A 16,683-nucleotide genomic window follows, 5' to 3' on the forward strand; every position below is an offset into this window, starting at 1 on the left:
CATCAGAGGCCCCTGTGCCTGTGGCAAGAACTGTAGGTTAGATGTGCAAGAGAGATGGTTAAATTTTAGAAGCTGCATTAGTATTTTGGGGAAAAATGTTTCAAGATAAAAAAAAATTAGACTTCACTAGCTCTCACTTTTGTCTTTTCAGCTCTGGCTGGGTAATCAGAATCCTGAACTGAACTTGAGTGTTCAGGAAGGTGAAACATGGAGTGAAATGTTTTATTAGAAACAGTCTTTCTAGCTGTGACAGATTACATGCGCAATTTCAGGTGTAGACCCACAGGGAAGTGAGGACTTCTGGAACCTTGAAGTGTGGCCTCACCTGGGAGGGAGGAGGGTGGAGAAACCTGCCTGGTTTATCGCAGCCTTGAATCCACCAAGCTCAGGCTGTGCCAGCCCCAGTGCTCTGCTCACAGCAGGGCTTGAAAGACCTTTCAGAGGAAGACAGCAGGGTGCCGGCTTGTGGGGCAGAGCTGAGAACCTGTTCCTTCGGGTGGGAAGAATACGGCTGAGACCTGAATGGCTCTCAAGGCTTCTTAAGTCTGATCCCAACTTACTTTTCCAGATTGTTCTTTTAACCTGGCCAAGCACCAAATGTTCTGAGCATTGGAACATTGTGCCTTGGAGCCCTCTTCTCTGTTTGGCAAACTCCAAATCTTTCTTCAAAAACGAGTTCAGGAATGATCAGTGAGTGAACTCAGCCATTAAAAAAAAAAGATCAGTGTAAGTGTGTGCCCTCCCCATCCCGCCTCATCTCTCTTACAGGGCGAGTCAGTTTCTCTCCCGTGCTGCTTCTGGGGACCCGCTGATGAGCTCTGCTGGGATGGACGCACACAGCGTGGGAGGCAGGCGGGGTCTGGCAGAGGCTCCTGAGGACATAGGCGCCTGTGGCACCTGACAAAGTGTACACATACTATTTGTTAATTTCAAAGTGCTGCGTGGGTGTGGCATGGCTGTCCTTTATTGAATAAAATGTGCTAGTCCTTCTCTCATTAAATACTCATGATAACCATTTGAAGGTAGACATTATGGTCATCTTACTCTCAAACACGAGTAACTGATTCTCACAGAGCTTATTAACAAGTGGGCTGCCCAAGTCCACTTTAAATAGTAAGTGGCGGAGTTGGAATTTAAACCCAGTTCTGACTGTATTATCTTAGCCCATGTCACCATGTTGCTGGTCCTGTGGAGAGACAGATGTGAGGGAGACAGGTCTTCGTCATTGAAGAGTCTTCATGGGGTGAAATAAGGCAGTCACTGCCAGCAGGTGTACAGAGTGTGGGAGAAGGGCCTTTAAAAGGACATACGTTGTCTTTGAAGGGCCTGGTCGTTCTTTGGAGACACAAAGAAGTGTTGTGAGAGGGCCCAGCTCCCTGTACCTGGAGGGAGCGGCTTTCAGAGAGAGTGGCAGATGCTATAGGAGTGAAGGCGTGGGGAGCGCAAGGGGAGTGTGGGGCGGGGGCAGGCCGTCTCAGAGGCTTGGTCATCCCAAGGACGGTGTCGAGCTCCAGACATTTCTTGCCCTCTCTCTGCCCCCTGCTCTTGGTCTTGTATGATAGGACATGGTCGCTAGCTGGCATGGATGGATGGCAGTGCTGAGACGGGTTCTCACCCAGGGTGGTGCTGCTTCCCTGGGTTTGGCAGGGGCTGGGTGGGGTGGACGTGTATGAGAGAGGCTACTATTGGCCCTGCTGCTTCCTAAACCAAATGTGCTAAATACACTGCAGAGGACGGGTCAGCCCCACCCAGAGACCACAGTCCTCCACGTGGGATCCTCTGCTAAGAGGACATTTGTACACTTTCTCCTGGGCTATCACCGTGCCCCTCTGGGAAGCCTGTTTCTGTCTCTGGTGCCCCTCTCCTACCACACTTTACAACGGCCTAGTTATTTTACTCCCAATCCATAGCTAAGCTCCAGAACCTGCCATGTATGTTGCTCCCAAAGCTCATAACTGAGAAAAACATTGCTACCCAATTTTTCTTCCTCCAGAGCATCTGCCTCTAAGGCTGTTTAAGGAGTAGCAGCCCTCGTGGGGTTTTGTACCTTTCCTTCTTAGCATAAGCAGTAAGTACAGAATGAGCCATCTCATCTAGCTGCCTTTGTGGTAGGCAAGAGGATTAAAAGAGCATTCATGGGCCAGGCACTTCTCAACAAGGGCTCATGGAGTGGGGGGGAACCAAGTGGCAGGTACTTGTGGAGAAAGTTTGAAAGGAGTCGAGGTGGGAGAAGTGGCAGGGATCGCTGGAAAGCCTAATAACATGGTAATAGGAGATGACAGGCTACAAAACCCCAGTGAGGCTGGGATTAAAAGAGCCCAAGCGCTTCACAAACGCAAGACTGAGTGAGTTTCATGTTTAGTGTAAATACACCCACCTGTGTTCTCTGAAGCACTGGTTATGGGTTTCGAGACGAAGTAGAGCTTTGGACATTATGCTGGTGTGATTCACCTTTGTCTGGGCACAGACTATTCACTTTGTCCCCGACAAGAGTCCCTGGAGGCTATTAATAGTGCTCTGACCAGCTTGGAGGTGTCACCTCCCCATGTGAGACCTCTGGGTCCACCTGGTTGGCACCTGACACTCCTCAGCTGCTGACGGAGCAGGGGCCTTGGGCTAGGTTGGCAACGGATCTCATTGACAAAGTAGATCATTTTGCACCTTTGCTTTGCTTTGAAGTTTGCCTCTGTGTTAAGGATAAAGAGCAGAACTCTTAACTTCTCCTGTAAAGCCCCTGTCTCTCTCTCTCTCTTTTTGCGGTTTTTGGCTGGGGCCAGGTTTGAACTCACCACCTCTGGTAGGTAGAGCCAGTGCCCTACTCCTTTGAGGCACAGGCGCAGCCCCCCTGCCTCCCTTTTGCTCTGAGTCTGGCCTTTTGTTCTGTGGTGGCTCAGCCTGCACTCGGCTCCGGGGCTGCTCCTGTGTTGTCCTGCTTCCTCTGTGTGTGAGCCCTTCTTCCTCCCTCTGCACCTCTGTTTTTTTCTCCAGACAGTGTCAGAGATCCTTTCTTTAGGGACACTTTGCCTGGACCCAGCCCTTCCACTTGCACGTGCCCCCGGCTTTCCCTTTGTATCTCCAGTCCCAGTTTATAATGGTGCACTTGTGTGATTACTCGGCAAGGGCCCCCCATTCCACTGGACTGTGGGGTCCGTTAGTAAGTCTGCCTTGTTCTCCGTGGTCATCCTGGCACCCCACAAGCCTGACCTGTGGTAGGGGCTCAGTAAGTATTTGCTTAAGGAATGAATTACTGAATGGATTAGAGATGCATCAGGAGATACATGGAAAGAGGAAGAAACAGAAGTGGTTGGGATCCTGTAACCTGTGGAAAAACACCCGAATTTTTGGGTGTTTACCTTTTCTGATTTTTTTCTATTCTATAAAGTAATATTTTGATTTTTCATGTAATAACACCAAAACCAGGATTAAACTGCACTAAATTAACCTACTGTCATGTAATCTATCCCCTACTTTCAGGCACAAATCTGAGAACACGATCACTTGTTTCACAGAAATTCGTGCAAAATAATTTAAAAAAAAATGACATCATGTTTCCTTACCCAGTCAACATTTAACCTTACTCTAAAGGAGATATGTTGTGAGATCAGGAATAACGCTCCAGGAAAGTGGACAAGTGTCAGATGGAGCTGCAGACTATGGGGGAGCCCGTTCCTGGGAGAGGGCTGGGTGGGCGGAGGGGAGTGTAGGGGCTGCTGGAGCCCCCCTGCTCCTGCTGCAGGCCGAGGTTGCTTTGTGCAAAGCCACAGGGCCGGGTTCTGCCGACTCAATGGTGTGGGCATGCAAAGTGGCCGCGTGGAGATTATCAGCAGCTTCTGGGCCAACCGGGGGATGAGCAGGGGCAGGCAGAGGATCCCTAGTGCTGCCCTCCCAGCCCAGAGTGGGGGCAGAGAGAATGAGAAGCCCACCCAGGAGAGGGCTGTTTTCTGCAAATTCACTCGCCACCACTGGCCACCTCTCCTTCCCTTGTCTGGTGTTCCCTTGTGGCTACCTTGCTGTTAGCCCTGAACGGGCGCCTGGGCACTTGCCCTAAATCAAGCCACACCCAGGTTTGGGCAAATGGAACCAGAAGAGATTTTATAATTTTGTTAGGGATTCACCATTTGGGACTTTCTGCTGTGAGGACCTCTGCGAGTCGGAATAGTGGAAGGCTGACTACATTTCAGCTGCCCCCACCACACACCAGGTGCTTGGGATACGTATATGTGAAACTCACCGCAAAGGGAGAAGGTGTTTGTGCTATTGTCCCTAAGTTATAGAGCCGAGAATTGGAAAGTGTCAAAACCAGAATTTGAATGCAGGTCTGTCTGAGTCCAAACCCTGTGCTTTTTAAGCCACTATTTATGAAGAATCTCAGTAGGTTCTCAAGAACGGGGCATGCTACTCCCTAGAGCGTTTGTAACCCAACAGTATGAATGGAAACAAGGCAAGCTCTGTGCTCCCATTTGAGGAAAGTTAATATTTCACATGCTCTTGAGAATTTAGGAGCTTGGTAAAAACTTACTATTAAGCAGGGCTTTTCTTTAATTCCTTTTGTTTAAAGATTTTCTTGTGAAACACTCTTCGTACTGTGCCTCCCTCTAAGACGTCAGTGGTGCCAGAGCTGTCAGGGAGTTTGTGTAAATAGAGAGAGGGCCAAATGCTGCCCACACAAGTAGTGAGACGTGCGTGCGGCTGAGTGTAGGGAGCAGGTCCACGGGGAGCCCGGCTCTGTGGAGTGTCTTGAGGTCCCATCTAGACTTGCAGGTCTGTAGATGGTGCTGATTCCAAGAGACAGTGACTAGCCTGAGGAAATATCTGTAATAAGTTTGCTAAGGAAATAAATCCAGTTAGCCCTGAAAGGTCAGTATTACTGAATGTGAATGCATATCTTGATGAATTTTTAAACTGATGCTTCTGTAAGAAACATCAGCTATTTCTGTTATCAGATATTTCTGTAAGAAATATCTTGAGAGTAAGTAACAGGACATAAATGCTTTGAAACGTCTTTGAAATGACGGTTCAGTGCACAGGGTCAAAGGGTAGAACTGGTTCTCTTCAAACATTTTTTTTTAAAATGCCACGCTTTTCTTTAACATTGTGTTGGGAAGGACTGCATTATATTGACACGGGGGTTGGGGGAGACTTACTTTTTGTTTTTCTAAAACTAATAGGAACTTAGGCATTATGATTAAGGACCAAAAAGATCCAGTGCGATGAATGCCCTCTTTCTTCAGCTGTAAAATTTAATAGCCGCCACCAAGAGGTTTTTCTTTTAATCAGCAAAAAATTTATTTTGTCCTTGACATTTTATGCCAAAAATCAGCCTAGAGAGTATGTTTTATAGCCTGAGCTAAGTTGCCCTAACGGTAAAGTTTTCCTTTGAGCAGAGTTAATTGAATTGGTTTTTTTTTTTTTTTTGGCATTAGATAACAAACTGATATCAATCTATCAGATATCCTTTCTGTTTCAGAAAGATGAAGGGAATTTAATAGAGACAGCAAAGCACAAGGGCAGATGAGCTCTGAGTTCCAGTTCTGCTGGCCCCACTTCCTGCTGTGAGACCTGGAGTCAGTTTCTCCCTTCTGTGGGGGAATCGTATTAGTGTCACATCACCATGTTGTTAAATAATGCACCTGAAATGTTTAGCACAGCCCTCGGCACTTACTGAATATTCACTGGGTGTGAGTGGAGCACATCTGTGCATAACAGACAGCTGCCTAGAAAACTCCCCCTCGTGATCTGATAAATAATGGGAATAGTGCAGAAAATAAGGGGGTTCAACTGTCTGGGAAAAGTACCCAATGTAAGTTTAGCAACATAAATAAATATAGCTTAAAACACTGCAAGCCTTTTGTGCTCCTTAAATGTTGTGAAATGCAATTATTTTAGTAAAGGGGATGGGAAATCCATCTGGTATCTCTTGTCTGTCTCTTCCCTGTTTGTAAGAATAGCTAGGCTGATCCATAATGTTCAGGGCAAGGGAAGAGCTCAAAGAAATATAAAATGCCATCCCTGCTGGGTGAAATTTTTAGCATAAATTGGGAAATAAAATGGGAAAAATGAAACAATACAGCGTCTAGCTGCCACCTGAGAGAGGAAGGAAAGAAAGGAAGAAAAGAACGTAGGCTGAAGTGTGGTGATGGGCGGAGGGATGGAACTGAGCTGGTTTTAGAGGGTGAGTTGGAGAGGAGCAGGGAAGCCTCTCAGAAGTCTGGGCTCGTGGCCAGAGCAAGGCCGGAGGGTGAGGAAGAGCGAGGCGCGAGGAAGAAGTGGTTAGCAAGTGAGAGCTCATTAATGCCAGAGGCCGCCTTTGAACCAGAAGTGTCCGTTTGACTGCAAGGAAGAGACCTGGCCACCATGCCCTTCACCGTGATTCATTATCCCCTGTGATTCATTATCTCCGGGTCTCTTATCTTCTATCAGAAGCAAGACGAGAGGCAGACACAGACGTGAGGAAGTGCTTTGCTTTTGGCTGCTCTTCCAAACATAGTTTACATGCCAACACTGATGATCTGCCAGCCCACCTCTCCTGGACACTTAATCATTTCCCTGGAATCCAGTGGAATGATTTTTTGTGCAGTACAAAGTATGCTTCAGAGTGGCCGTGTCTTAAGTTTGCATTCCTTCCAGTAAGTGGCATTTCCACAAAGCCTCAAGGTGGCCCTGTCATACAGTCCTTCTCACAGCCACAGTGGCACTTACCTCCATGGCTTGCGAATGGCAGTGTCTGCCACTTGCTGGGCACTCACTGTGTGCCAGGGACGGTGCTGAGCCCTTTATGTGTCCAGATTTACTCAGTTCTCCAGAAAGGAGCCCTGGGAGAGAGGCACACCTTCCAAACGGACTAACTTATTATTAACTAATCAACCAGCAAAGGGTTCTACAAATGTTTATTTAGTGCCTACTGTGTGCCAGGCATCCTGATTAAGTGCTGGCAAAACTCATGAATAGACAATTGAAGGTTGAAGTGTCTCGATGATCACATCTGAACTTCCAGTATGATCATTTTATCGGCTTCCACATTCTGCATTGCAGTTTATTTTTGGAGACAGAGTCTCACTCTTGTTCCCTGGATCCAGTGCTGTGGTGTCACAGCTCACTGCAACTTCAAACTCCTGGGCTTGAGCTATCCTCTTACCTCAGCTGTCCCCTCGCCCCCTCCCCAAGTAGCTGGAACTACAGGTGTGTGCTACTTACGCCTGGCTAATGTTTTACACTGGTTCCAGCCCCAGTGGCTATTTATTGAACAACGCATTTTGACTTTTTTCAGAGCAGGGTTTATCAAACTTGCTGTGTGTGTGTGCCAATCCCTGGGAATCACGGGGAGCTGCAGACTGGCCAGGAGGCGTGGTGGAGCCTGCCAGTCTGCATTTCTAACAGGCTCCCACTGGTGGTGATGCTGTGCACTCATGTCCACGGGATCTCCTGGGGTAGCAGGATTTTAGAGAACCAAGTACATGACAGAGGAAAACAGAAAGAATAAAGACAGGGACATATGTCACTTTCACTGCAGAGGCAGCCAGCCTGGATTTTGCCACAGGCCCTGCTTAGCGTCATCCCTATTGTCATCGTTATTATCGTGTGCACCTGCAGGACTCTGAGGCCCAGTGAAGGGCACAGTTCATAATTCCTCACACACCTTAAAATTATAGAAGGAATGCACGTTATCCTTTTAGGAATGCGATTTATAGGGCGTAACAGAAAGTGGTGGATTAGAAACCAGGAAACCTGTGTTCTCAGTAGGGATCATTTACAGACCTGCGGTGTGGCCCTGGTCACTGGGCCTTTCTGTATTTTGCCTTCTCCCATCTGTAAACACACTAGTAACATCTTCCCTACAGCCCCAGGGCTGTTAAGGTGAGGAGACGAGGTGGGGTGTGTAGAAACTCCTGGGAGAATCAAAGGAGCACTCCCAGTGTGCATTTTCACAATTAAAAATTACAGGGTCTTCTGCCATAGGCAGGAAAGACAGGGCATCTCAGGGGCACCCACTTTTGTCCTCTCTCTGAGGCTCTGAATGACTCTCACCTACCCCGAGCTCGGAGGCCCTTTGGAGGAGCTGCTTCGTGCTGTTCCAGAGCAGTCAGCCTGCCCTGGGCTTGACTAGTATTCTTCCTAAACTGAGCCATTAACAATAGTGGCGGTCTCTGTGCAGGGAGGGAGACTTGGATGGAGGGGACAAGGGAAGCATTTTTAGCCTTGCAGCTCTTAAGAGTGGTAATTTCACTTTCACAAGACTATAAAGTTAGCAACCTCTGGTCTCTGATTAGCAGATGATTAGCCCATGTTATTCTAGAGGCAGAGGTGAAGCCAAGAATTCTGTGCTTAACGCCTATCCCTTTGAACAGAATTGGAGAATTGTTTCAGAAGTCTTTGAATTCTAAATTCACAGACTTTCAGAAAGGGTTCTACATCTCAGCTCTCCTGGGAATAGAGGACAGTTGCCACTGAAGGTGGTAGGCTTGTTGCTTTGGTGATGATGGAGATGGTGGAGGTGGCCTTCTGGTGAGCTGCATGGTGAGCGGGGTTAGCCTTTCACACACATCAGCCACAAATCGTCACATAGCCCTGTGCAATGGTTTGGTTACCCACATTTTAGAGAAGAAGATACTGGAAACTTACTTGAGAAACTTGTGTAAGGCTTGACATCTCCCCTGTGGGTCAGCCTGGACTTTAGTCCTCCTGTTTCCATCTCCAGTACCACATCCAGTGGATTGACCATGTGGGTGACCAGTTGGGCTTTGAAATAAGCAGTGGGCCTTGATGGAAAAGAGCTACGTGTAACTGATGATGATAGTGAAACATCTGCCAGCTTCCTTTGTTGCTGGAAGGACCGTCTTAGTGGGCTTTGTCATATCCCATCGTGTCACAGGGCATGTGAGATCCAGGGCTGAAGTAACCCTGGGCATTGGATGTGAGATGATGGCCCCGGGCTCTGTGGAATCTGGAAAAGGTGAAGGGCATGGAGGAGGCAGGTCCTGTTGGCTTAGGCTCTGAGTCTCAGTCAGTGGGAAGAATCATGGTGTCCCCTCTCAGATGCCTCTCAGAGTTGTGAGGGCCAAGGGAGCCAGTGGCACAGCCTAGGAGGATCACTGCAGCTCTCTCTCTTCTGGGTTACACCATCTTTAGATTGCTTTCTTTCCTTCTCCTTTCACTTACAATCCACCACAGATTGTCGACTCACCCCTAAATCATGCCTTAGGCACACCTATGTCATGCCCCACTGCCAACTTCGTCCGAGTTAGCCTCCCCTCTAGCCTAGAGTACTGCACTGGCCTCTTCCACGGGCTTCTGCTTGACAGAGCATAGAAAGTAATTTCATTAAAGTATAGACGGGACCATTCGTTCCCTTCCTCCCTACCCCCAGTGGCTTCCCATTGCACTTAGGTCAGTCTGAACCCCTTACCCTAGAGCTGCCCCTGATCTGCTCCTGTGCACTACCCGACTCCCCACTGTGGGTCCCTCACTCCCTGGCTCATGTGCTCCAGCCATGGTGACCTTCCCTTTGTTCCCAGGACATCACAAAGCCAGTGTCCTGAAGACTGTTGCACTTGCTGTCCGTCTGCTTTGCCTGGAACACTGTTGCCCAGGATCTTTGCATGGCTGCGCATCTTGCCATTTAGGGAGCTCCACCCCCATGCTGTGTGGGTGTCATCACACTCCCTGCTCCGTTGCTTTCTGACTGTTTTGATTTTCTGTGTGTGCTCATCACTACCCCAAATTTTTTCATTTGTATCTAGTTTATCTGCACGTACCAGATGGCACCTACTGTGACTGTGCCCATGAGCATATCACTGGTTGCAAGAAAGGTGCCCTCCATATATGAGGCACTGAGCAAACTGATTGAATGAGTAAATGCTATCTTTATGATAAATTAAAAATAAGAAGGAAATCTTTCGATATTTATGTTCAGCTTGAGGCTTAGGATCCAGGGGACATGGACAGGCCTGATGGGCAGGGGCGGGTGAAGGAACCTTTCTGGGGTTAGGAGTGTGGCAGGAGATGTTGCGTTCGGCCCACTGCCTCACAGCACTTGCTTTTGTGTGTTCAGTTGTTCCAGGAGAGCAGCAGAGACCTGGCTGTGCTTTCACTGAGTGCACAGATTGGTAGGGAAGACTGGCATTGACAGCAAGAAATTTTAGTTAGAACAATGTAATATTTAATAGTGCAGGAAGGCCTGGGAGTGTTCTGTAGGGCCTGTTCTGGAGGATCAGGAGGCATCTCTAAGGAGTGACATTTAAACTCAATCTGGAGGATGTCTGACTTTGCCCACATTTTTTCATGAATTTTTTATAAACCATGCTTGCAGAGGGTGCAGAATTGTGCAGGTTGGACCAGCAAAAGGGATGCTTTTTTGGAATTCTTCTACCCAAAGAACACCTGTTTTCTTTTTCTTTTTTTTTTTTTTTTTAAATGAAGTACACCATGCACCATGGCTCATTCCTATAATCCTGTCTGTAATGCAAACTCATCAGGAGGTTAAGGTGGCAGAATTGCTTGAGGCTGAGGAGTTAGAGACCTGCTTGATCAAGAGACCTCCAACTCTAATAAAAATAGAAAAAATTACCCAGCTGTGGTGGTGGGCACGTGTGGTGCCAGCTGCTTGGGAGGCTGAGGTAGGAGGACCTCCTGAGCCCAGGTGTTTGAGCTATGAGGATGCCACTGCTCTCTAGCCCGGGCTACAGAGAGAGATCTAGTCTCAAAAAATAAACGGGAAAGTAAAATATGTGGATGGATGGCAGTCCTGGGGGAAGGGGGGTTGTGATTTGTCCTCATCCTAGATGAGGAAACTGCAGCCCCCTGGGGTGAGGTGAGCTGTCCATATTCATGCCCCGTGGGCGGAGGGTCAGAGCTGTCTTTCAGGCCACTTCTGGGGTGCCCAGCCCTTTGTGATCAAGAGGAATTCAGAGCTCAGGACACTCCATGCTGTTGGCTTTTGTTTCCTCAACTATTTAGCCTGTTCTGGATTTTTAGGAGTTAAAAAGTCGGCTGATGCTCCATTCAGTCTGAACAACGTGTCTCAGTATCCATAGTCCTTTGAAATCTCCTTGCCAGTAAGAAATCAAAATGCATGTGGGTGCTTCTCTCCCAACCAGCCTAGTGATCTGGCACGTGGAGCTGAGTGGTGTTGAACCGTGAGGCTGGTCTGAATCCCTGCTTCCTCATCCTCCTGTCAGTCACCAAAACTCCTTGTAGGACAGCCAATACAATTGCAAGCTTTGTAAGCATCCAGGGTAGGAATAATTAACTGACTTTTGAGGATGGATTTACTTAGGAAAGTGCCAACAGCAGTGAGGGTGGCCCCTTTCCTGTTGCTCCTGGCACGTGCTCACCTCCCAGGAACATTTGCAACAGTCTGGGTGGTTCGTCTGCTTAGAGCCATCCAGAAAAGTTAGTGGGAAAAGCCAAGAGGCCACTGGCACTCAGAGACTGGGGTTGGCACCAGTCACAGTGGGAGGCATTGCTTTTATTAATGACTTAGTTATTTTGCAGCCATGGCAGAAGTGCAAAGTGCCTTGTACGCAGACTCGGGGTGCTAGTGTGGCTCCTAGTTAAGATGGTGAGAGGAGCAGGTTTAGCCAGCTTCTCACAGAAGTCCCACATTGTGACCGTAGCTCACCTCTCACTGCCGTGGAGGGAAGACTTGGTGCTTCCAGAAAGGCCTGCTGGGCTGCATGCTGTGGTGTGTGAGTCTTAGTTCTGCCACTCACTACCCGTGTGAGTTTCTCATCAGAGGATTAACTTCCCTGTTCTCATCAGTAAAATAAAGATGCTAGTGGCATTGACCTCACAGTTGTTTTAAGGAATAAATGGATGACATAGGTCACTAGGAAGGCTTTGAGACAGACTGTGTTATAGTTCATTATTTCACTTCCAAGGAGTAAAAGTTGAGAGCATCCTTTCTGCTTCACTCGTGCAAGTTTCAACTTACGGGCTTATTGGTGTTGCTAGTCGGGGCTTCATCTCTGTCCACGGAGATTTTGCACTTCTTTTTTTTTTTTGAGACAGAGCCTCACTATGTCACCCTCCATAGAGTGTCATGGTGCCACAGCTCACAGCAAACTCTTGGGCTTAAGCAATTCTCTTGCCTCAGCCTCCCAAGTAGCTGGGACTACAGGTGCCTGTTGGGGTCCCACCCCGATAGCAGCATCTGCGGAGACCTGTGGAAGCTGGTGGCGATCCACTGAAGAAATACAAAGTCAGGAGCGAGGTAAAGACAGACAAGAGACATACAGTAGAATTCAAAGTGGGAGCTCAGGGGTCCATTGCCCATGGTGGGATTCCGGCCATGCCTCAGAGTGTTTGCTCCACTCTGATTTTATTGACATCTTTTTGTCCTGAGGGTAAGATGAGGGAGGGAACAAAGATGTCAGCAGTTTCTCAGATTGATCCTATCAGCTCCTATTGTTGTTGTTATTAACCTTAAGGGTAGCCTTCAATAATCTGAAATGTGAGCCTTGTATTGGGAGAGTCTGCTGCTTGAGGTCACACACACAGATTTCTAGGGAAGTGTTAATCTCCTCTGAGGAATCGGTAGGAGGGAGGCATTTTCCTCCCGTCACCACCAAGAGGATTTTCCTCTGAGATGAGGGATATAAGCTCTTCTGTGCATATCTCAGAGCTCAAGCTACTCCCTTGGTCTCTGCCCCAGGCAAATGCAAATCTCCACAATGGGTATCTGCTTTGCCTGTTTAATGGTCAGGAAACTCCCTAGAACAGCAGTTATCAACCTGTGGGTCGCAACCCACAGGAACTGTATTAAAGGGCTGTGGCATTAGGAAGGTTGAGAACCACTGCCCTAGAAGATGTATCTTTTCTAGGACTTGCCATAATCTCTTCTATGGCCATTACTCTCCTCAGAGTGCTCACAGACCCAGCAGGGTGTTTGTAAGCTGTATCCAGGCTGACTTTTCTTTGTTCTGACTCACTCAGCTTACTTTTTAGTTTTCCTCTTTTTCTGGGGGTGCTTTCCTTTGCTAAAAATGGGGTCTTTGGTCCCCATTCTCCCAGCAGGTGCCCACCATAGTACTCGGCTGTTTTTCTTCTTGTAGTAGTTGTTGTTGTTATCAAGCCTGGGTTGGTTCCAACCCGGCAGCCCTGGTGTATGTGGCTGGCGTCCTAACTGCTGAGCTACGGGTGCCAAGCCAGGATTTTGCCCTTCTTGGTGTCTGTGCGTCCACATAGGTGAAGCCCTGAAGATGCACTTGACACTTAGTGCTCCACACTTGTAGCTCAGCCCGCTTCCGTGTCCCACCTCTCGTCTGCTCCTCAGAGGTCCCCCAGGGACTCCGTGGGATACCCTTGAGAAAGGCCCTAATCAGGGCTGTGCTCCCTTCATGGCTTCTTTCTACATCATCCTAACAAAGAGAGGGCACAGTGTGGCCTCCTGATCAGCCCGTTAGAGGCCGAAGCTCATAAAAGTCACAGGGAGAGGTTTGGAAATTGAGCACAGCTGGGGCATCCCAGATGAAAAGAATTAATTTGTAAAGACTGGTTATAGTTTTTACCAGCAAGCTCATAGATAGCCTGACTGACACTTCCTGCCTAAGGGATGTGGGACTTCCACCCTTTCCAGCCTGCACCATTCACTCCCCCACCACGTGTTTTCTCTTTCCTCCATTTTCTTGTTTAACATAATTTTTGCTGCCTTTGGCACTAAATATTGGAGACCTGGGATTGCTGGTGTGGTAAGAGAAAGTCATGGTTCCTGACCTTGGGAAATTTTTCAATGCTGGAAGCAAGTTGGAAGGTGGATGCTCATGTGTGAACGGATTTAACTTGGCCATAGCCCATTTACTTTTTAAAACCCATCTCAAATATCACCTCCCCTAGGAAGCCTTCCCAGAATTCTCCTTGCCGAATCAGCAGTTTCCTGCCCTCTTCTTCCTGGCTTGTTTTCATAAAACTTTGCCTTTCTCCTTTTTGGGGCTGTGATGGTCAGCTTGTCTGACTCACGTGTTACACGGGAAGCTCCTTGAAGGCAGAGGCCATGGAAGTTGTCTAGGGATGCTGTGGTGTTTTCATTCACCCCTGTGTCTCTAGTACCTGGGCATTCAGTGTACATTTGTTGATTGAAAGGGTAAGTAAATGGAAACGACAGAGTGAGCCTCCGTGTGACAGCAGCAGGCATTTACTGAGCCTTCTGGTTCAAGGTGCCCTTTCTTCAGTAGCTGGTGACTGCCCTGCCTCGTGAGGAAGTGCTGTTAGCGCTGCCACTTGGTAGATGCGGAGACAAGAGGCACATGGAACCTTTTGGTAACTCATGCTGGAATTCTAATCCAGCCATCTGGCTCAGAACCAGTCTTTTTTTTTTTTGCAGTTTTTGGCCAGGGCTGGGTTTGAACCTGCTACCTCCAGTATATGAGACCAGCGCCCTATTCCTTGAGCCACAGGTGCCGCCCCAGAACCAGTCTCTTACAACTGTTGACTGCCTCTCCCTGTGGGACTCCAGACAGAGTTTTAGAGTTTTAATGGGGTCCGTTCCCTCAAACTTGAAGCAGGTCTGGCTCCCTGGACTCTGCTACAGACTGAACACTGTCATCTGTTCCACAGGGAGTGCGTCCTTTCTGGTGGGTGTGGGAGCTACATCTCTTCCTCCAAACACCCATGCGATGATGAGGGCTGCCTAGTCACAGGCTACATTCTTCACCAGCACAAGTATTTCACAGCCAGCAAGCATAAGAATGATCATAAATCTCTTTCCTTTAGTCTCCATGAAATCCCTTCTCTCTGTCCTTGAGGCCCTTTAACCATCCCTGCATAAAAAATTCAGGCTGAGGCTCTCTTCCTCGGCGCTACCTACGGAGGTGGCCGCCATCTCTTATTCGTCATCATGGCCGCCCTCAGACCCCTTGTGAAGCCAAAGATCGTCAAAAAGAGGACCAAGAAGTTTATCCGGCACCAGTCAGATCGATATGTCAAAATTAAGCGTAACTGGCGGAAACCCAGAGGTATTGACAATAGGGTTCGGAGAAGATTCAAGGGCCAGATATTGATGCCTAACATTGGTTACAGGAGCAACAAGAAAACAAAACATATGCTGCCCAGTGGTTTCCGGAAGCTTCTCGTCCACAACGTCAAGGAGCTGGAAGTGCTGCTGATGTGCAACAAATCTTATTGTGCAGAGATTGCTCACAACATTTCCTCCAAGAACCGCAAAGCCATTGTGGAAAGAGCAGCCCAGCTGGCCATCAGAGTCACCAATCCCAATGCCAGGCTGCGCAGTGAAGAAAATGAATAGACAGCTGATGTGCAATGCTATTTGTGTTTAAATAAAACCATAAATACTGCCAAAAAAAAAATTCAGGCTGAGACAAGCTTGATAATACTCTGATGCTGGGGTTGGCTGGTGTTCTAGCTGCCTCAGTGACAGACGTCTGGTGCGGGAGACAAGAGCCTGACAGAATTTGGGGCCTGCACACTACCCCACATCCTGTCCCGTTGATGGGCAGTGGATGTTCCCATACAATGCTGTAAACCGGTTAGATTTCTTGACCATCCCTTTGTTTACCAATGAAAAATTATTTCTAATAATCATTGTTATTAATCTCTTAATGTCTTATTAATTATTGCTCATTAATAATCGCCTAAATGCAGAGTAGTTAACGATATTTGAAGTGCTCACATTTTCATCCTTTATGTTCCAAATAACTGCCCCTGAGGTGTAAGTTCCTAATCAGGGTACTTGAGATGCCAAGAACCACCCCTGGAGCACTGACACCTGCTGAGTCTGTGCAGATGCTGGTCACCCATCCTGGAGAGCAGTGATTTCCACTTGTGGGCAGTGGCACACTGTTGTGCCATGAACATTTTTAAAGATCATTAATTAAATTATTTTTGAAAGAAATTCAGAGCATAGTTAAGTATTTTCTTTTTTTAACTCTTCCTTGATAAACATAAGTTAAGTTCAACTGTGCCGTGAGATAAAAAAAGGTTGAAACACATTGCCATCGAGGTAGGTTACATTTAACTTTCGAGGTAGGTTACATTTAACTTTAGAAATATACAGGTACAGCTCACTCTCAATATGCAGGGTTATATTTATTTTTTTTAGAGATAGAGTATAACTTTATTGCCCTCGGTAGAGTGCCATGGTGTCACAGCTCACAGCAACCTCCAACTCCTGGGCTTAGGCGATTCTTTTGCCTCAGCCTTCCAAGTAGTTGGGACTATAGGCACCCGCTACAACACCTGGCTATTTTCTTTGTTGCAGTTTGGCTGGGGCTGGGTTCAAACCCGCCACCCTCGGTATATGGGGCTGGCATCCTACCCACTGAGCCACAGGCACCACCCAATATGCAGGGTTTTTTTTGCAGTTTTTGGCCAGGGCTGGGCTTGAACCCGCCATCTCCAACATATGGGGCTGGCTTCCTACTCCTTTGAGCCCCAGGCACTGCCCCAATATGCAGGGTTTTAAAGAACTTCACACTGTAACAGGTTTGCTCAGAGGCTGTGCAGAAGAGTGGAGAAAGCTGTGCTCTGTGGTCAGACAAAAGGGATTCAAAGCCCCGCTTTGAAGGTCAGTTACAGCAGTCCTCCCCTTATCTGAGTTTTTTCTTCCTGATGTTTCAGTTACCCTTGGTCACCTGAGGTCCAAAAACATTAAATGGAAAATTTCAAAAACAAGCAATTCCTAAGTTTTAAGTTGCAGATCATTCTGAGCAATTATGAAATCTCCTGCCTCCC

General features: G+C 47.7%; 2 protein-coding genes across 3 annotated transcripts in view; both read left to right on the forward strand.

Moving 5' to 3' along the window:
- The window catches only part of ROR1 (receptor tyrosine kinase like orphan receptor 1), a 475,596-nt gene that overhangs the window by 151,746 nt on the left and 307,167 nt on the right, over window positions 1-16,683 (forward strand). The window lies entirely within an intron of this gene.
- On the forward strand, window positions 14,782-15,299 carry LOC128575256 (60S ribosomal protein L32-like). Its single transcript, XM_053576770.1, has one exon. It carries the CDS (start codon window positions 14,831-14,833, stop codon window positions 15,236-15,238), a length of 408 nt encoding a protein of 135 aa, XP_053432745.1. The 5' UTR covers window positions 14,782-14,830; the 3' UTR covers window positions 15,239-15,299.

This window comes from Nycticebus coucang, chromosome 22, assembly GCF_027406575.1.
Source record: "Nycticebus coucang isolate mNycCou1 chromosome 22, mNycCou1.pri, whole genome shotgun sequence".
Taxonomy (NCBI): Eukaryota; Metazoa; Chordata; class Mammalia; order Primates; family Lorisidae; genus Nycticebus; species Nycticebus coucang.